Genomic DNA, 21009 nt, shown 5'->3' on the forward strand with positions numbered 1-21009 from the left:
TGGCCTTACCATCAAAAATAGTGGAGAAAATGCATCACATAACATTTTAACATGAAAATAGCTGTTCTATCATTCAGCCTACAGTAGCAGTCAATGTGTGGTGTTCAATGTAGGCCTACATTCCATGAGACTTCTGGAAAAAAAATATGCAGGGTTTGACATTAACCTGTTTATTCACTAGTCCTTCAGACAAGGAGGTGACTGAAAATGTTGTTGTGTTGTTTGAGAAAGAAAACACTTTGCAAAATAAAATGCATTATTATTCCCATACCATTATTACAAAGAATCAGACAAATTACGCTACCATCTGCCTATTGGCTACTTAGCTTATTCGAGCCTGTCTCAAATTGACCCTTTGAGACAAAAAAAGCTCTTTACCTGACTAGCATTTCAAAGATGGAAATGTACACGTGTGGTGCTCTTGTAGGAAGCAATCATTCCCCAATTGATGACTATAAATGATCTATAACTGGGCTAATAACTCGCCAACTAAATCAAATCAAATCAAATTGTATTTGTCACATGCGCCGAATACAACAGGTGTAGACCTTACAGTGAAATGCTAACTTACAAGCAAGCCTTAACCAGCAATGCAGTTTTAAGAAAATACCTAAAAAATAGTAAGAGATAAGAATAACAAATGATTAAAGAGCAGCAGTATATAACAATAGCGGGGCTATAAACAAGGGGTACCGGTACAGAGTCAATGTGCGGGGGCAACGGTGTCGAGGTAATTGACGTAATATGTACATGTAGGTAGAGTTATTAAAGTGACTATGCATAGATAATAACAGAGAGTAGCAGCAGCGTTCCGGGGGGGGCTCTTGGACCTAGACTTGGCGCTCCGGTACCGCTTACCGTGCAGAAGCAGAGAGAACAGTCTATGACTAGGGTGGCTGGAGTCTTTGACAATTTTTAGGGTCTTCCTCTGACACCGCCTGGTATAGCAGGAAGTTTGATCCCGGTGATGTACTGGGCCGTACGCACTACCCTCTGTAGTGCCTTGCGGTCGGAGACCGACCAGTTGCCATTCCTGGCAGTGATGCAACCTGTCAGGGTGCTCTCGATGGTGTAGCTGTAAAACCTTTTGAGGAGGACCCATGCCAAATCTTTTCAGTCTCCTGAGGGGGAATAGGTTTTGTCGTGCCCTCTTAACGACTGTCTTGGTGTGCTTGGACCATGTTTGTTGGTGATGTAGACACCAAGGAACTTGAAGCTCTCAACCTGCCCCACTACAGCCCTGTCAATGAGAATGGGGGCGTGCTCGGTCCTCCTTTTCCTGTCGCCCACAATTATCTCCTTTGTCTTGATCACATTGAGGGAGAGGTTGTTGTCCTTGAACCACACAGTCAGGTCTCTGACCTCCTCACTATAGTCTCATCATTGTCGGTGATCAGGCCTACCACTGTTGTGTCATCAGCAAATGTAATGATGGTGTTGGAGTTGTGCCTGGCCGTGCAGTCATGTGTGAACAGGGAGCACAGGAGGGGACTGAGCATGCACCACTGATGGGCCCCAGTGTTGAGGATCAGCATGGCGGACGTGTTGTTACCTACCCTTACCACCTGGGGGCGGCTCGTCAGGAAGTTCAGGATCCAGTTGCAGAGGGAGGTGTTTAGTCCCAGGGTCCTTAGCCTAGTGATGAGCTTTGTGGGCACTATGGTGTTGAACGCTGAGCTTTAGTCAATGAATAGCATTCTCACATAGGTGTTCCTTTGTCCAGGTGTGAAAGGGCAGTGTGGAGTGCAATAGAGATTGCATCATCTGTGGATCTGTTGTTGAGGTATGCAAATTAGAGTAGGTCTAGGGTTTCTGGGATAATGGTGTTGATGTGAGCTATGACCAGCCTTTCAAAGCATGTCATGGCTACAGATGTGAGTGCTACGGGTTGGTAGTTGTTTAGGCAGGTTACCTTAGTGTTCTTAGGCACAGGGACTATGGTGGTCTGCTTGAAACATGTTGGTATTACAGACTCAAACAGGGAGAGGTTGAAAATGTCAGTGAAGACACTTGCCAGTTGGTCAATGCATGCTCGGAGTACACGTCCTGGTAATCCGTCTGGCCCTGCGGCCTTGTTAATGTGGACCTGTTTAAAGGTCTTACTCACATCGGCTGCAGAGAGCGTGATCACACAGTCGTCCGGAACAGCTGATGCTCTCATGCATGTTTTAGTGTTACTTGCCTCGAAGCGAGCATATACGTTATTTAGCTCGTCTGGTAGGCTAGTGTCACTGTGCAGCTCTCGGCTGTGCTTCCCTTTGTAATCTGGAATAGTTTGCAGGCCCTGCCACTTCCGACGAGCGTTGGAGCCGGTGTAGTACGATTCGATCTTAGTCCTGTATTGATGCTTTGCCTGTTTGATGGTTCGTCGGAGGGCATAGCGGGACTTCTTATAAGTAGAGTAGAGTCCTGCTCCTTGAAAGCGGCAGCTCTAACCGAATGTTGCCTGTAATCTATGGCTCCTGGTTGGGGTATGTACGTACAGTCACTGTGGGGACGACGACCTCGATGCACTTATTGATAAAACCAGTGACTGATGTGGTGTACTCCTCAAAGCCATCGGAAAAATCCCGGAGCATATTCCAGTCTGTGCTTACAAAACAGTCCTGTAGTTTATCATCTGCTTCATCTGACCACTTTTTATAGCCCAAGTCACTGGTGCTTCCTGCTTTCATTTTTGCTTGTAAACAGGAATCAGGAGGATAGAATTATGGTCAGATAGCTTTGTACGAGTCCCTGTGTGTGGAGTAAAGTTTGTCTAGGATTTTTTTCCTTCTGGTTGCACATTTATCATGCTGATAGAAATGAGCTAAAACTGATTTAAGTTTCCCTGCATTAAAGTCCCCGGCCACTAGGACTGGATGAGCGTTTTCCTGTTTGCTTATGGCGTAATACAGCTCATTGAGTGCGGTTTTCGTGCCTAGCAAATTATATGAACAAAATGTGCACACGTGGCTACATGCAGCTCTCGCTTTGATCTCAAAACATGCGCATCTACTCAGGACTGCTCATGCTGTAAACACAGTCCATTTCAAAGTGAATGGCACAGATCCATATGTGGCAATGGTCTAATTGCATATAAGCCTACTGCAGCTCTGATTGTTTATGCCGCACCTCTCTGTGTAAATGTAATCGAATCCTACTCTGAAGTGTTCTGCCTACCACAAAATCTCTTGCATAGTTTGTTTTATTATGTTGCATTGAAAGTGACTATTATTGTGTTCATTCGATCACAATTTCCACAGTAAAGAGAAATGTTGATAGTTTTAACTAACAGGGAAAACTCTAGAAAGATGAGTGAAGTTCAATCTTGTGGTTCTCACTGGTCCTGATATTTCTTCTGCATGGCTTAGAGGGAACATTGCTTATATGTTTCCCCTTTCATCTGTGTCTGGTGTAAGCTAGTTACTGCCTCGTTTGGTCAAAACTCTGACGCAGTTGTTAAGTCAACACATTCATCAGTGCTGCTGTGAACAGCATTACTAGACATGCCAAATGGGAGATGTATAAAAAAAATCTCTATATAATTGATGCATTTCAATGTTTGAGTTGCTTTGGGTATCACCAAATTTGCTTGAGATGATTTTACTGCAACACTGCTCACTCCATCCAAGTTACTTGACATAGTTGTTTCAAAGAGCTGTCAGTCAATATAAGCTCCCTGCCCGCTCAGCCTGTCTTTTCAAACTTCCTGTTAGTTAGCTTAGAGAGAAAAAGTACTTTACATAATGACTGTTCAGGACCTTTAAAATGCTGTATGGAGGAATCTAGTTACTGGATGTTAAAATGCATTATGAAGTCATCTAGTTACTGGATGCTAAATTGCTAAAAAACCAACCCGTCTGTACTGAAGAACAAGTGATGCAAACATTTTTCAATGGACCCTATATTCATATTGCATACATTGTGATGATCTGCAATGATGTCTTGTCCTGACATGTTTCCTTAATGGTCGTCTCCATAGGAACAAGCCCTGCATGCAGTTCGCATTGTGCTGATGCTAGTAGATAAAGATACAAGCCCTCGCCCTGAAAGACACTCTGGACTACAGGTCAGAGGGCATACATACACACATGCGCAAGCACACACACACATAATTCTGTTTTGCAAGACACCATGGATTTGTCTAAAGGGGGGGGGGGGGTCCTCTCCTTGTCTCCTCTCCTTCATATACACTAATCTGAAAGCAATAGGAGGGATACGTCCTTTCCTCATTTTCAAAGCCTGCAATCTGGACTATTGAGACATGTCCACACAGGCCCTCGCTCTGTAATATGACTGACCCCTCCTCACATGCCTCCTGTCAATCAGATGGACATGGTGACTTCTCTGAAGGCCCTGCACAAGCTGGTGGAGGGACAACAGCTGACCTCTGACTTGGGCGGGACCTTCCCCTACAGCCACACTGATTGGCTGCAGTTTCATCAGGTGCAGTGTAATATTTATAATTGGTTTCAACATATGTCATGGTCTCTTTAAATCATTTGTATGGTCAAAATGTCTAGTACATTTCTAGTAAATCGGCTATACAAGTGCCATCAAATTCATTTTACATTGTTGACAGATGTAGGATCTTAATTCGATCAACCTGTTGCAGGAGAACTTTCCTGCAATCCAGGAAATGTAAAACTTGTAGTGTAGTTGAGGTTTAAAAAGGCCTCTTAAGTTTTTTAATTTCCACTTACAAATTTCAGACTACGAAAATGTTTTAAATCAACCCCTACATGTCCATTAATTATAATTCACATGATAATTCAAATTTCCTGTTGTTGCAGTATTAGTCAACAAGGATCTTCTTTGGATAGTGGGAAGAGTTTGGGCTTGTTTGCATAGCTGTTGTCATTGGTATTCCAAAGCATAAATCTCCCCCAATCTATTGCATTGGCTTTGTTTTGAGTGGATCCTAAAATCTATTTTCTTAATCCGTTTCAGAAACTAATTTCCTTTGTGACGGACTTGCAAGGGGCAGCCCATATACTACATAGAGCAATCAAGAAAATTGATGGCAATCCAAAAATGGACACCGCCCAGGTAGTTACAGTTTCATAAAGTAACTTAAATAAAACATTTATTTTTAGTTTTTTAGCTTTAGGTTGTTGTTGTTGTTTTTTGTTCAGGACGTGCAGCTATGTATTCAAGATCAGAAGACCTCAATGAAAGAGGTACTGCAGGACATCCGATTGGTTACTTTACAGAGAGAAGGTGGGGCCATCCTGGCCAGAATGAGGAGGGAAGAGTTTCGATTTGCCAAGTCCGATGACTACAGGTATTGGTCTTCATCAAATTCATGATTTGTTGTGGATAACTGATGTGTAACACCCATACAATTGTGAAAGCCCTCCATGACACTGCCCAAGCTAAAACGGGCTTTGTGGCAAGTGACCACAATTCATCCATCTCTATGGTATCACCCATCTAGGTGATGCCACGACAGCCATTTTGTGCCAGAACTCCATAAACCATCTATCATTGTGAAGTGGTGAGGACAGGAGTGAATGTTTGCTAACGTCCACCTCTTACTACAGTGACGCTTTGGAGTCAGTGACGGTCCTGTATAACCAGGTAGAGGAGAGTGTTCATACGCTGGTGATGAGATCCAACGAGTCACTGAAGCACCTGGACTTCCTGCTCAAACTCAGGGAGGCGGAGTCAGATCTTGACACGGTAGGTCAGGAGGTTGCACCTTTACAGGACATTCAGATAGAAGTGCAGTGTCTTCAAAAAGTATTCACACCCCTTCCCTTGACTTCTTCCACATTATTTTGTGTTACAGGCTTGATTTCAAAATGGACTAAATAGAGATTTTTCTGTCACTTGCCTACACATAATACCCCATAATGTCAAAGTGGAATTATGTATTTTTTTTTACATTTGTACAACTTAGTTAAAAATGAAAAACTGAAATGTCTTGAGTCAATAAGTATTCAAACCCTTTGTTATGACAAGCCTAAATAATTTCAGGAGTAACAATTTGCATTTTTACATTTATTTTACTAGGTTCTTATTTACAATGATGTCCTACCAAAAGACAAAAGGCCTTCTGTGGGGACAAAACACATAGCATGGCAGCAACACATGACAACACAGCATATGTTGTGTTGCTACCATGCTGTGTTGTCATGTGTTGCTGCTATGCTATGTTGTTGTCTTAGGTCTCTCTTTATGTAGTGTTGTGGTTTCTCTCTGGTCGCGATGTGTGTTTTTTCTTATATATTCTTTTTTTGTATTTTTAAAATCCCAGCCAACGTCCCGCAGGAGGCTTTTTGCCCTTTGCCTCATTGTAAATAAGAATTTGTTCTTAACTGACTTGCCTAGTTAAATGAAGGTTTAAATAAAATACAAATAAAAGCATGGTAACAACACCACAACACCAGTAGCAGAACAAAACATGGTACAAACATTATTGGCACAGACAACAGCACAAAGGCAAGAAGGTAGAGACAACAATACATCACACGAAGCAGCCACAACTGTCAGTAAGAATGTCCATGATTGAGTCTTTGAATGAAGAGATGGAGACAAAACTGTCCAGTTTGAGTGTTTTTTGCAGCTCGTTCCAGTCGTTCGCTGCGGCGAACTGAAAAGAGGAGCTTAACCAGTCACATAATAATTTGCATGGACTCTGTGTTCAATAATAGTGTTTAACATGATTCTTGAATGACTACCTCATCTCTGAATCCCACACATACAATTATCTGTAAGGTCCCTCAGTCGAACTGTGAATTTCTAACACAGATTAAACCACAACCTCTCAAACAAGGGCACCTATTGGTGGATTATTATATATATTTTTTTAATTAAAGCTGACATTGTTTATCCATTTGAGCACGGTGAAATTATGAATTACACTTTGGATGATGTATCAATACACCCAGCCACCACAAAGATACAGGTGTCTTTCCTAACTCAGTTGCCGCAGTAGAAGGAAACCAATCAGGGATTTCACCATGAGGCCAAAGGTGACTTTAAAACATTTAGAATGTAATGGCTGTGATAGGATATGTGGCTGTGATAGGAGAAAACTGAGGATGGATTGACATTGTAGTTACTCCACAATACTAACCTAATTGACAGAGTAAGAAGAAGGAAGCTTGTACAGAATGAAAATATTCCAAAACATGCAATTTGACAGAGCTTGAAGAATAATTGGCAAATGTTGCACAATCCAGCTGTTAATCGCTGCCACAGGTGCTTCTACAAAGTATTGACTCAGGGGAGTGAATACTTATGTAAATGAGATTTCTGTATTTTATTTTCAATAGATCTATAAAAATGTCTAAAAACATGTTTTCACTTTGTCATTATGGGGTATTGTGTGTGGATTGGTGAGATTATATATTTTTTTCATCCAATTTGAATTCACGCTCTAACACAACAAGATGTGGAATAAGTCAAGGGGTATGAATACTTACTGAAGGCACTGTATATTGTGTACAACAGCCGTTCTTATTTGTCACTTAGAATAGGAAACTACACCTGCCTGCTCTTAAGGATCGTACCCTTTTTTTCCCATTTTCGCCTAAAATGACATACCCAAATCTAACTGTCTATAGCTCAGGACCTGAAGCAAAGATATTATTGATACCATTTGAATGGAAACACTTTGAAGTTTGTGTAAATGTGAAATTAATGTAGGAGAATATAACACATTCGATTCCATCATCTTTGAAATGCAAGAGAATTTAGATGATGGCCACCATACAGCAGCAGTGTGTGTGCAAAGTTTCAGATTGATTCAGATTGATTCAGACATTACTACACTATATATTTTATCAAGTCTGCCAGGAGTTTTTCCAAATGAGCCAAATTGGTCAATTTATACATTTTCAGGTACATAACTACAGAGAAAATACATTTTTTATTACCATTTTTGTAAGTTTACACACTCCAAGGAATGTCATACATGTTGGATAATTAGCTTCCCTACAGAAAATATACTAACCTTCACACATCTAGATGGCCGGGTGGGGTGGGTGTGGAGCCAAAGACAGCAGGGGTTCAAACTGAAGAACCCAGTTCCTACATTTGAAAATAAAAATGGATTTTATCAAACACAACTATGCTACCTGTTATCTCTGGGACCCTCAGGATGGCAAATCAGAGCAAGATAACTGAATGTAAGTACATTATTTACCTTCAGAGGTGAATGTGTCAAACCAGTTGCCGTGATAAAAGCTTTTTGTTGTTGTGCACTCTCTTCAAACAATAGCATGGTATTTTTTCAATGTAATAGCTACTGTAAATTGGAGAGTGCAGTTAGATTAACATGAATGTATGCTTTCTGCCAATATAAGACACGTCTATGTCCTGGAAAGTTGGCTGTTACTTACAACGTCATTCTAGTCACATTAGCGCACTTTAGCAACAACCTTCCCGGTTTAGGGACACTGATCCCTTAGAGGTTAAATCAAGGGCACCTAAAATGATTGAAAGAAAACGAATACTCTATTCACCTAGGTCTGATTAGTATGCCTTATGATATATCTTTTTCTATCTGAATGTGTACTTCATAGGCCAAGATGTGGTTTAATACAGAAGGAGAGCAACAGCTAAAGGTTTCCAACTCAACTGAGGACACCCTGGAGAGTGTGAGCAAAGCCGTTCAGCACTTTGGCTCCTTCCTCACTCAGGCCAAGGTACAGCTGGGTTGGGGTTAGACTGTTTAATAAAGCTTATGAGGTATATTCAAGTCAATGATCGAAAATGGTTGTAAAACTCACGGAGTGGGCCTTTAAGGGCTGATTCCTTAGTTGAGATCTATAGATGTGACTCACATTTCTCTGCAGACCCCTATTGACCTTAGTGGAGGCTATTCGCAAAGGTCTGGTTTATGTAGATACAGTTTTACTAGTCGGAAGTTTACATACACCTTAGCAAAACACATTTAAACTCAGTTTTTCACAGTTCCTGACATTTAATCCTAGTAAAAATGCCATGTCTTAGGTCAGTTAGGATCAACACTTTATTTTAAGAATGAGAAATGTCAGAATAATAGTAGAGAAAATTATTTATATCAGCTTTTAATTATTTCATCATGTTCCCAGTGGGTCAGATGTTTACATACACTCAATTAGTATTTGGTAGCATTGCCTTTAAATTGTTTAACTTGGGTCAAACGTTTCGGGTAGCCTTCCACAAGCTTCCCTCAAAAAGTTGGGTGAATTTTGGCCCATTTGTCCTGACAGAGCTGGTGTAACTGAGTCAGGTTTGTAGGCCTCCTTGCTCACACACACTTTTTCAGTTCTGCCCACACATTTTCTATAGGATTGAGGTCAGGGCTTTGTGATGTCCACTCCAAAACCTTGACTTTGTTGTCCTTAAGGTAATCAAATGGCTACCCGGACTATTTGCAAACCGTAGTCTGTATTTTTTATGGCGGTTTTAGAGCCGTGGCTTCTTCCTTGCTGAGCAGCCTTTCAGGTTATGTCGATATAGGACTTGTTTTACTGTGGATATAGATACCTTTGTACCTGTTTCCTCCAGCATCTTCACAAGGTCCTTTGCTGTTGTTCTGGGATTGATTTTCACTTTTCGCCTCGAAATACATTAATCTCTAGGAGACAGAACACATCTCCTTCCTGAGCGGTATGACTGCTGCGTGGTCCCATGGTGTTTATACTTGCGTACTATTGTTTGTACAGATGAACATGGTACCTTCAGGCATTTGGAAATTGCTCTGAAGGATGAACCAGACCTGTGGAGGTCTACCATTTTTTTCTGAGGTCTTGGCTGATTTCATTTGATTTTCCCATGATGTCAAGCAAAGAGGCGCTGAGTTTGAAGGTAGGCCTTGAAATACATTTACATTTACATTTACGTCATTTAGCAGATGCTCTTACCCAGAGTGACTTACAAATTGGTGCATTCACCTTGTGATATCCAGTGGAACAACCACTTTACAATAGTACATCTATATCTTTTTTGGGGGGGAGGGTGGGGGGGGGTTAGAAGGATTACTTAATCCTATCCCAGGTATTCCTTAAAGAGATGGGGTTCCAGGTGTCTCCGGAAGGTGGTGATTGACTCTGCTGTCCTGGCGTCGTGAGGGAGCTTGTTCCACCATTGGGGTGCCAGAGCAGCGAACAGTTTTGACTGGGCTGAGCGGGAACTGTGCTTCCGCAGAGGTAGGGAGGCGAGCAGGCCAGAGGTGGATGAACGCAGTGCCCTTGTTTGGGTGTAGGGCCTGATCAGAGCCTGAAGGTACGGAGGTGCCGTTCCCCTCACAGCTCCGTAGACAAGCACCATGGTCTTGTAGCGGATGCGAGCTTCAACTGGAAGCCAGTGGAGTGTGCGGAGGAGCGGGGTGACATGAGAGAACTTGGAAAGGTTGAACACCAGACGGGCTGCGGCGTTCTGGATGAGTTGTAGGGGTTTGATGGCACAGGCAGGGAGCCCCGCCAACAGCGAGTTGCAGTAATCCAGACGGGAGATGACAAGTGCCTAGATTAGGACCTGCGCCGCTTCCTGTGTGAGGCAGGGTCATACTCTGCGAATGTTGTAGAGCATGAACCTACAGGATCGGGTCACCGCCTTGATGTTAGCAGAGAACGACAGGGTGTTGTCCAGGGTCACGCCAAGGCTCTTAGCACTCTGGGAGGAGGACACAATGAAGTTATCAACCGTGATGGTGAGATCATGGAACGGGCAGTCCTTCCCCGGGAGGAAGAGCAGCTCCATCTTGCCGAGGTTCAGCTTGAGGTGGTGATCCGTCATCCACACTGATATGTCTGCCAGACATGCAGAGATGCGATTCGCCACCTGGTTATCAGAAGGGGGAAAGGAGAAGATTAATTGTGTGTCGTCTGCGTAGCAATGATAGGAGAGACCATGTGAGGATATGACAGAGCCAAGTGACTTGGTGTATAGCGAGAATAGGAGAGGGCCTAGAACTGAGCCCTGGGGGACACCAGTGGTGAGAGCACGTGGTGCGGAGACAGATTATCGCCATGCCACCTGGTAGGAGCGACCTGTCAGGTAGGACGCAATCCAAGAGTGAGCCGCGCCGGAGATGCCCAACTCGGAGAGGGTGGAGAGGAGGATCTGATGGTTCACAGTATCAAAGGCAGCAGATAGGTCTAGAAGGATGAGAGCAGAGGAGAGAGAGTTAGCTTTAGCAGTGCGGAGAGCCTCCGTGACACAGAGAAGAGCAGTCTCAGTTGAATGACCTGACTGATTTGGATCAAGAAGGTCATTCTGAGAGAGATAGCAAGAGAGCTGGCCAAGGACGGCACGCTCAAGAGTTTTGGAGAGGAAAGAAAGAAGGGATACTGGTCTGTAGTTGTTGACATTGGAGGGATCGAGTGTAGGTTTTTTGAGAAGGGGTGCAACTCTCGCTCTCTTGAATACGGAAGGCACGTAGCCTGCGGTCAAGGATGAGTTGATGAGCGAGGTGAGGTAAGGGAGAAGGTCTCCGGAAATGGTCTGGAGAAGAGAGGAGGGGATAGGGTCAAGCGGGCAGGTTGTTGGGCGCCCGGCCGTCACAAGTCGCAAGATTTCATCTGGAGAGAGAGGGGAGAAAGAGGTGAAAGCATAGGGTAGGGCAATGTGAGCAGGACCAGCGGTGTCGTTTGACTTAACAAACGAGGATCGGATGTCGTCAACCTTCTTTTCAAAATGGTTGACAAAGTCGTCCGCAGAGAGGGAGGAGGGGGGAGGAGGATTCAGGAGGGAGGAGAAGGTGGCAAAGAGCTTCCTAGGGTTAGAGGCAGATGCTTGGAATTTAGAGTGGTAGAAAGTGGCTTTAGCAGCAGAAACAGAGGAAAAAAATGTGGAGAGGAGGGAGTGAAAAGATGCCAGGTCCGCAGGGAGGCTAGTTTTCCTCCATTTCCGCTCGGCTGCCCGGAGCCCTGTTCTGTGAGCTCGCAATGAGTCGTGAAGCCACGGAGCAGGAGGGGAGGACCGAGCCGGCCTGGAGGATAGGGGACATAGAGAGTCAAAGGATGCAGAAAGGGAGGAGAGGAGGGTTGAGGAGGCAGAATCAGGAGATTGGTTGGAGAAGGATTGAGCAGAGGGAAGAGATGATAGGATGGAAGAGGAGAGAGTAGCAGGAGAGAGAGAGCGAAGGTTGCGACGGCGCAATACCATCTGAGTAGGGGCAGAGTGAGTAGTGTTGGAGGAGAGCGAGAGGGAAAAGGATACAAGGTAGTGGTCGGAGACTTGGAGGAGAGTTGCAGTGAGATTGGTAGAAGAACAGCATCTAGTAAAGATGAGGTCAAGCGTATTGCCTGCCTTGTGAGTAGGGGGGGACGGTGAGAGGGTGAGGCCAAAAGAGGAGAGGAGTGGAAAGAAGGAGGCAGAGAGAAATGAGTCAAAGGTAGACGTAGGGAGGTTAAAGTCACCCAGAATTGTGAGGGGTGAGCCATCCTCAGGAAAGGAACTTATCAAGGCGTCAAGCTCATTGATGAACTCTCCAAGGGAACCTGGAGGGCGATAAATGATAAGGATGTTAAGCTTGAATGGGCTAGCATGGAATTCAAAGGAGGAGATAGACAAATGGGTCAGGGGAGAAAGAGAGAATGTCCACTTGGGAGAGATGAGGATTCAAGTCCCGCCACCCCGCTGACTAGATGCTCTCGGGGTGTGCGAGAACACGTGGTCAGACGAGGAGAGAGCAGTCCACAGGTAAACCTCCACTTGACTGGAATGATGTCAATTAGCCTATCAGAAGCTTCTAAAGCATGACATCATTTTCTGGAATTTTCCAAGCTGTTTAAAGGCACAGTCAACTTAGTGTATGTAAACTTCTGACCCACTGGAATTGTGATACAGTGAATTATAAGTTAAATAATCTGTCTGTAAACAATTGTTGAAAGATTACTTGTGTCATGCACAAAGTAGAGTTTTAATGACACCAACCTAAGTGTATGTTAGCTTCCGACTTCAACTCTAAGTAGGCCTTATCTCAAGTTAAGATTTGACTCTGAAGAGAGAAAAAACTACATTCAATACATCCAGATGAGCAGGTTAATAAATTCAATCTCATTCTTCACAGATGTATGTTTCTTTGACTGTATTATTTTGAGATATCCATTTCATAATTTATTTCATCTTACTCCACAGCTGCAAGAAAAACACATTTGGAGCATATTTCCTCAGAACAAATAACGAAAAACCTATTTATCACAATGAATTGCGCTTATCAGAGCTTACGTAATGTGCAGATCGGGAGGAAAAGCAGGAGTTGTAGGAATTTAAATCTTTGTTATTCATCATAGGAGAAAAAACAGCAGACCTTGACACTGATGATAGAGGTTGAGAAGATTCTGGGTCCCACCAACTCTAACACTGAAATGGAGGTTTTTCGGACCGTGATGAACACTTTCAAATCCAATATGGCCGACTTTCTGTTGCGAGCGGAGAAAAGGCGTACCGAGCTTGACAACATGGTGTATGTCTATCGCTTCTGTGAACAGGTTAGTCGAGCAATACCCTGGTTCTTTCAAAACCTCTTCTTTCTCTTTTTACTCTTTTATTGCTTCCTTTCAGCCTTAATTCTGGATCATTTCCACTTAAATTCCATTCAGCTACAGGATATGTATTACACTTTGATGGAGGACTGATAGGAATTAAAATGGAATTGATTCTAACTCTGCGTCATTTCTCCCACGATATTACTTTTACCATCACTACCACCATGTTTCTATGTTGTAAATCATATCATGTATGAACTGAAGGAAGGAAGGATAAATACATTTACGGACATGCCTCCTCTTTAACCCCTAGCCACAACAGTCGTCAATCCCTCCCATCAATCTTTTCTGTACCCCAACTTCCCATCCAAGTAATACACAACAAAAACACTTAACTTCTAACACTTCTGAAATAACACTATGACACTAACAAATCTGCTCTCTGTATTGTTTCCTGTAGGTTTCTGCCCTAGCCAAGGAATGCAGGCAATATCTTGAGCAGGTAGAGACAGAGTGTTACCCTGCCAAAGCCAATCTAAGTACACTTAAGACCTACAAGGAGAAATTGGGTGACTGCTTCTCGGCTCGACACTTCCAGACTGTGAAAGCCAAAGCATACAGTGCGAGGGGCTCTGGGGGGATGAGGCTGTGGAATGCAGCCTGGATCCAGTGCCAAGAAGTCAGCCAGCAGCTGGGGGAGAGATTGCAACAGCGGGGAGAAGCAGCCGACAAAGACCAGCAGCAGCCCACAGCCGGCGGAGCTCAAGTGAAGAGCAGGGTGTTAGAGACGGGAAAGGAGAGGGAAGAGGAGAAGGAGGAGAAGGTGGGGGCCCCTTGCTCCCTCGCTCCGGCCTCAACTTCCCCTACAGGGGTGGCCAATAACTCGGGGAGGGCCTCCCAGGACCAGATGGAGAGCAGAGACAGCAATACTAGGGACAGTGCTCACATCACATGTTTTAACCTCCCTTTCAAAGCGGACACGAAAGGGGGCAAAGGAGCCAAAGAAGTGTCCCAGTCACCTAAATCCCCAGGCAAAGAGGGGAAACTGATGCCAGTGGTGCCTCAAGATGGAGGAGGTGGACCAGGGAGGCGCCACAGCGAGGCGGACCTCAAGAGGGGGGATCCGATTGGCAAGTGTGAGGCGTTTCCATGGAAACACAGTGCATTGGGGCGGTCCCTGAGTGAGGGTTCCTGTATGAGCTCTCTCCTGTCCTCAGAGTGTGGCTCCTCCCCCTTATCGGCAAGGCACTCACATAGCCGGCACCTAGTAGTGGCACTGCAGTCACCCCAAAAGCCTTATGATATCTCCCGTAATGGAAGTTTCTGCTCTGGCCACACCTGCTGTAAGTCAAATGGGGACAGGGAAGGTGGTGACCCCATACAGGTGTCTTCAGTGTCCTTGACTGACCCTAGTGGTGACGAGACACAGGAATCCACTTTATTAGCCAACACCCAAGCTGAAGAAAATGGCAGCAATGTCCTGTGAGTGATGCACCTCCTCCTTCTCAATAGCTATCAGAAAAATGTTTTCCCAGAAATTACCAGCATAGATGCGGTACAGAGGTCAATGCAACGCAGACCGTGGCGGATAGAAGAAGGATACCAGATTGGCGCACGTTCAACAAATCTGCTCTTACACTCTTAAAATCCATCATGACGGATGTATTGTAACAGGCCCACAATGTGGTTACTAAAGTCTGATTTGGGTGTATTTGGCTATTTTTGCTGCATAACATTTAGAAGTAGTCCCTTTTCAGGTTTAGAAGAAGTGACTGCTAAATGCTAACTCCCGTTCGTATAGTTAGGTAGCATAGCTAGCATAGAGAAATCGGAGGTGTTAGTCAAAGTCGTTTTTAACTGTAAGTTGATTGGTAATGATGACATGAACATGTATTCGGTTTGACATCAATACAAGCATTACACTCCGATTTTTACCTCAACATAGTGTGAAATACACATTTTAACAATAGCCTAAATTTAGGCAAATTTTGCTGGGGGACAATGAGGAGATTCGGGATCTTTCCCTCACTGCATTATTCCCCCACTTGTTTCCATGGCATTTCAATTGTTTTGGTCGCGTTCCATTGACCTCTTTACAGCAGCTATGCCATTAGTCACACAAGCTATTATCAATCTGCAATTGTTATGGGAATGGGTTTATGGGTAATACGTCTTAAATAAACAAATGAGTGACGAAGGACATGTACAGCATGCAGTGTTAGTAGAAATGCAGCATCGAGATGGTTTCTCTTTGGGTCTTTGTTAAATTTCAGATTAAGATTAGTTGCCTGTAATCTTTACAATAACTACATACCGCATGGCAAGCAGTACCAGAGTGCCAAGTCTAGGTCCAAGAGGCTTCTAAACAGCTTCTACCCCCAAGCCATAAGACTCCTGAACATCTAGTCAAATGGCTACCCAGACTATTTGCATTGCCCCCCTCCCTTTACGCTGCTGCTACTCTCTGTTATTATCTATGCATAGTCACTTTCATAACTCTACCTACATGTACGTATTACCTCAATTACCTCGACTAACCGGTGCCCCCGCACATTGACTCTGTACTGGTACCCCCTGTATATAGCCTCGCTATTTTTTTATTTTATTTATTTATTTATTTCACCTTTATTTAACCAGGTAGGCAAGTTGAGAACAAGTTCTCATTTACAATTGCGACCTGGCCAAGATAAAGCAAAGCAGTTCGACAACATACAAAAACACAGAGTTACACATGGAGTAAAACAACATACAATCAATGAATGCAGTAGAAAAATAAATAAATAAATAAAAAAATAAGACTATATACAATGTGAGCAAATGATGTGAGATAAGGGAGGTAAAGGCAAAAAAATGCCATGGTGGCAAAGTAAATAAAGTATAGCAAGAAAAACACTGGAATGGTAGATTTGTAGTTTGAAGAAAGTTCAGAGATAAAATATAAATAATATGTAATATGGTGCAAAGGAGCAAAATAAATAAAATAAATAAATACAGTAGGGGAAGAGGTAGTAGTTTGGGCTAAATTATAGATGGGCTATGTACAGGTGCAGTGATCTGTGAGCTGCTCTGACAGCTGGTGCTTAAAGCTAGTCAGGGAGATAAGTGTTTCCAGTTTCAGAGATTTTTGTAGTTCGTTCCAGTCATTGGCAGCAGAGAACTGGAAGGAGAGACGACCAAAGGAGGAGTTGGCTTTAGGGGTGACCAGAGAGATATACCTGCTGGAGCGCGTGCTACAGGTGGGTGCTGCTATGGTGACCAGTGAGCGGAGATAAGGGGGGACTTTACCTAGCAGGGTCTTGTAGATGACCTGGAGCCAATGTGTTTGGCGACGATTATGAAGCGAAGGCCAGCCAACGAGAGCGTACAGGTCGCAGTGGTGGGTAGTATATGGGGCTTTGGTGACAAAACGGATGGCACTGTGATAGACTGCATCCAGCTTGTTGAGTAGGGTATTGGAAGCTATTTTGTAAATGACATCGCCGAAGTCGAGGATCGGTAGGATGGTCAGTTTTACGAGGGTATGTTTGGCAGCATGAGTGAAGGATGCTTTGTTGCGAAATAGGAAGCCAATTCGAGATTTCACTTTGGATTGGAGATGATTGATGTGAGTCTGGAAGGAGAGTTTACAGTCTAACCAGACACCTAGGTATTTGTAGTTGTCCACAAATTCTAAGTTAGAACCGTCCAGAGAAGTGATGCTGGACAGGCGGGCAGGTGCAGGCAGCGATCGGTTGAAGAGCATGCATTTAGTTTTACTTGTGTTTAGGAGCAGTTGGAGACCACGGAAGGAGAGTTGAATGGCATTGAAGCTCGTCTGGAGGGTTGTTAACACAGTGTCCAAAGAAGGGCCAGAAGTGTACAGAATGGTGTCGTCTGCGTAGAGGTGGATCAGAGATTCACCAGCAGCAAGAGCGACATCATTTATGTATACAGAGAAAAGAGTTGGCCCAAGAATTGAACCCTGTGGTACCCCCATAGAGACTGCCAGAGGTCCAGACAGTAGGCCCTCCGATTTGACACACTGAACTCTGTCAGAGAAGTAGTTGGTGAACCAGGCGACGCAATCGTTTGAGAAACCAAGGCTACTGAGACTGCCGATGAGGATGTGGTGATTAACAGAGTCAAAAGCTTTGGCCAGGTCAATGAATACGGCAGCACAGTATTGTTTCTTATCGATGGCGGTTACGATGTCGTTTAGGACCTTGAGCGTGGCTGAGGTGCACCCATGACCAGCTCTGAAACCAGATTGCATAGCGGAGAGGGTGCGGTGGGATTCGAAATGGTCGGTAATCTGTTTGTTGACTTGGCTTTCGAAGACCTTAGAAAGGCAGGGTAGGATGGATATAGGTCTGTAGCAATTTGGGTCAAGAGTGTCACCTCCTTTGAAGAGGGGGATGACAGCAGCTGCTTTCCAATCTATGGGAATCTCAGACGACACGAAAGAGAGGTTGAACAGGCTAGTAATAGGGGTTGCAATAATTTCGGCAGATAATTTTAGAAAGAAAGGGTCCAGATTGTCAAGCCCAGCTGATTTGTAGGGGTCTAGATTTTGCAGCTCTTTCAGAACATCAGCTGAATGGATTTGGGAGAAGGAGAAATGGGGAGGCTTGGGCGAGTAGCTGTGGGGGGTGCAGTGCTGTTGAATGCAGTAGGGGTAGTTAGGTGGAAAGCATGGCCAGCCGTAGAAAAATGCTTATTGAAATTCTCAATTATAGTGGGCTTATCGGTGGTGACAGAGTTTCCTATCCTCAGTGCAGTGGGCAGTTGGGAGGAGGTGTTCTTATTCTCCATGGACTTTACAATGTCCCAGAACTTTTTAGAGTTGGAGTTGCACGAAGCGAATTTCTGTTTGAAAAAGCTAGCCTTGGCGTTTCTAACTGCCTGTGTGTATTGGTTTCTAACTTCCCTAAAAAGTTGCATATCGCGGGGGCAGTTCGATGCTAATGCAGAACGCCACAGGATATTTTTGTGTTGGTTAAGGGCAGTCAGGTCTGGGGAGAACCAAGGGCTATACCTGTTCCTGGTTCTAAATTTCTTGAAAGGGGCATGCTTATTTAAGATGGAGAGGAAGGCATTTAAAAAAATAACCAGGCATCCTCTACTGACGGGATGAGGTCAATATCCTTCCAGGATACCAGGGCCAGGTCGAATAGAAAGGCTTGCTCGTTGAAATGTTTCAGGGAGCGTTTGACAGTGATGAGTGGAGGTCGTTTGACCGCTGACCCATTACGGGTACAGGCAATGAGGCAGTGATCGCTGAGATCTTGGTTGAAAACAGCAGAGGTGTATTTAGAGGGCACGTTGGTTAAGATGATATCTATGAGGGTGCCAGTGTTTGCGGCTTTGGGGTTGTACCTGGTGGGTTCATTAATAATTTGTGTGAGATTGAGGGCATCAAGCTTGGATTGTAGGATGGCTGGGGTGTTAAGCATGTCCCAGTTTAGGTCACCTAGTAGCACGAGCTCTGAAGATAGATGGGGGGCAATCAGTTCACATATGGTGTCCAGAGCACAACTAGGGGCCGAGGGGGGTCTATAGCAGGCGGCAACGGTGAGAGACTTGTTTTTGGAGAGGTGGATTTTTAAAAGTAGAAGTTCAAATTGTTTGGGTACAGACCTGGATAGCAGGACAGAACTCTGCAGGCTATCTCTGCAGTAGATTGCAACACCGCCCCCTTTGGTCGTTCTATCTTGTCTGAAAACGTTGTAGTTAGGGATGAAGATTTCAGAGTTTTTGGTGGACTTCCTAAGCCAAGATTCAGACACAGCTAGGACATCCGGGTTGGCAGAGTGTGCTAAAGCAGTGAATAAAACAAACTTAGGGAGGAGGCTTCTAATGTTAACATGCATGAAACCAAGGTTATTACGGTTACAGAAGTCATCAAAGAGAGCGCCTGGGGAGTAGGAGTGGAGCCAGGCACTGCAGGGCCTGGATTCACCTCTACATCCCCAGAGGAGCAGAGAAGAATAAGTATGAGGGTACGGCTAAAAGCTATAAGAATTGGTCGTCTGTGACGTCCAGAATAGAGAGAAAAAGGAGCAGGTTTCTGGGGGCGATAAAATAGCTTCAAGGTATAATGTACAGACAAAGGTATGGTGGGATGTGAGTACAGAGGAGGTAAACCTAGGCATTTAGTGATTATGAGAGAGATATTGTCTCTAGAAACTTCATTGAAACCAGAAGATGTCATAGCATGTGTGGGTGGAGGAACTGAGAGGTTGGATAAGGTATAATGAGCAGGGCTAGAGGCTCTACAGTGAAATAAGCCAATAAACACTAACCAGAACAGCAATGGAGAAGGCATATTGACATTAAGGAGAGGCATGCTTAGCCGAGTGATCAAAGGGTCCAGTGAGATTCAGACAGCTAGCCGGGCCATAGGTAGCAAGCTGGTGGAAGATGGGAGGGAGGTCTGTTTTTAGCCACCTCGTGGGTTTCCGTCTGTGGGTTAGTGGGGTTCCGTGTGGAAGGGGGGACCAGTCCAAGTTGGCAAAATAGTTAGTTATAGTGGCCCAAGAAAAGTGTCCGATAGACCTATTCAGATCGCAGCCGAAAAGACAGCTAACGATTAGCGGGCCGCAGATGGGCGATCAGGTTACGTCGCGACGGAGGGGCCAGTTGGATAACTCCCTCGGGCAGATAACGTCGGTGGTCCAGTCGTGAAGACCCGATGGGGCTCCGCATCGGCAGTAAAACGGGTCAGGATAGGTGAGTTGTAGCCCAGGAGACACTTCAGCTGGCTAGCTCAGGAATAGCCCAGGAGTGGCTGACGGAACTCTTCAGCTGGCTAGCTCCGTAATAATGTGTGTTAATTCCGTGACCGACGTTGCCAATAGTCACTCAGGTAGCAGCTAGTTAGCTGCAAGATCCAGGTGTAAATGTCCAGAGCCTGCGTTAGAAATCGGGGAAAGGAGAGAGAATAGGTCCGGTATGCTCTGGTCTGAGTCGCGCTGTACAAAAACTGGCGATAGCTATTCGAGCTAATGGATAGCTGAGGACAGCTAACCGTGGCTAGCTGAACTTCAACGTTAGCCAGTGAAAATGGCTAAACACTTGCTAGCTTCTGTTGTGGAATTCAGATGAGGTAAATAATACTTTATTTTTTAAATTGGTGAGGCGGGTTGCAGGAGAGTGCTTTGAGGTTGAGTATTTAGTATTAAAAAATATATATATATATATATATATATTGATAAGTGAAGAAAAATAAAAAATGTAAATATATATATACACGGGACACGACAAGAGGAGGGTAGAGGACGTCTGAACTGCTACGCCATCTTGGAAAAAAAAAAAAAAAGATTGTTATTTTACTGCTGCTCTTTAATTATTTGTTACTTGTATTTCTTATTTTTTTAGGTATTTTATTTAAAACTGTATTGTTGGTTAAGGGCTTGTAAGTAAGCATTTCACTGTAAGGTCTACACCTGTTGTATTCGGCACATGTGACAAATAGAATTTGATTTGATTTGATTACGGTCACTGTTAATTTGTATAATCCCCTATAGATGATCTACAGATGTTCAAACTACCAACAAATTATCAACTGCAACTCTGTTGAAATGCAACAGCTTGCTAAAGTTACAGGGTTACGTTACAAGGT

General features: G+C 44.2%; 1 protein-coding gene across 1 annotated transcript in view; it reads left to right on the forward strand.

The window, feature by feature from the left end:
- LOC106583602 (pleckstrin homology domain-containing family G member 4B) overlaps positions 1–21009 on the forward strand; it is a 74779-nt gene that overhangs the window by 37355 nt on the left and 16415 nt on the right. The window contains exons 7-14 of the mRNA XM_014167971.2: positions 3965–4051; positions 4312–4428; positions 4933–5031; positions 5118–5266; positions 5526–5664; positions 8514–8636; positions 13215–13412; positions 13870–14891. Of these exons, the coding sequence (XP_014023446.2) occupies positions 3965–4051; positions 4312–4428; positions 4933–5031; positions 5118–5266; positions 5526–5664; positions 8514–8636; positions 13215–13412; positions 13870–14891 (1934 nt within the window). The remainder of the gene's footprint in view (positions 1–3964; positions 4052–4311; positions 4429–4932; positions 5032–5117; positions 5267–5525; positions 5665–8513; positions 8637–13214; positions 13413–13869; positions 14892–21009) is intronic.

The sequence above is a fragment of the Salmo salar genome, chromosome ssa22 (genome assembly GCF_905237065.1).
Source record: "Salmo salar chromosome ssa22, Ssal_v3.1, whole genome shotgun sequence".
Taxonomy (NCBI): domain Eukaryota; kingdom Metazoa; phylum Chordata; class Actinopteri; order Salmoniformes; family Salmonidae; genus Salmo; species Salmo salar.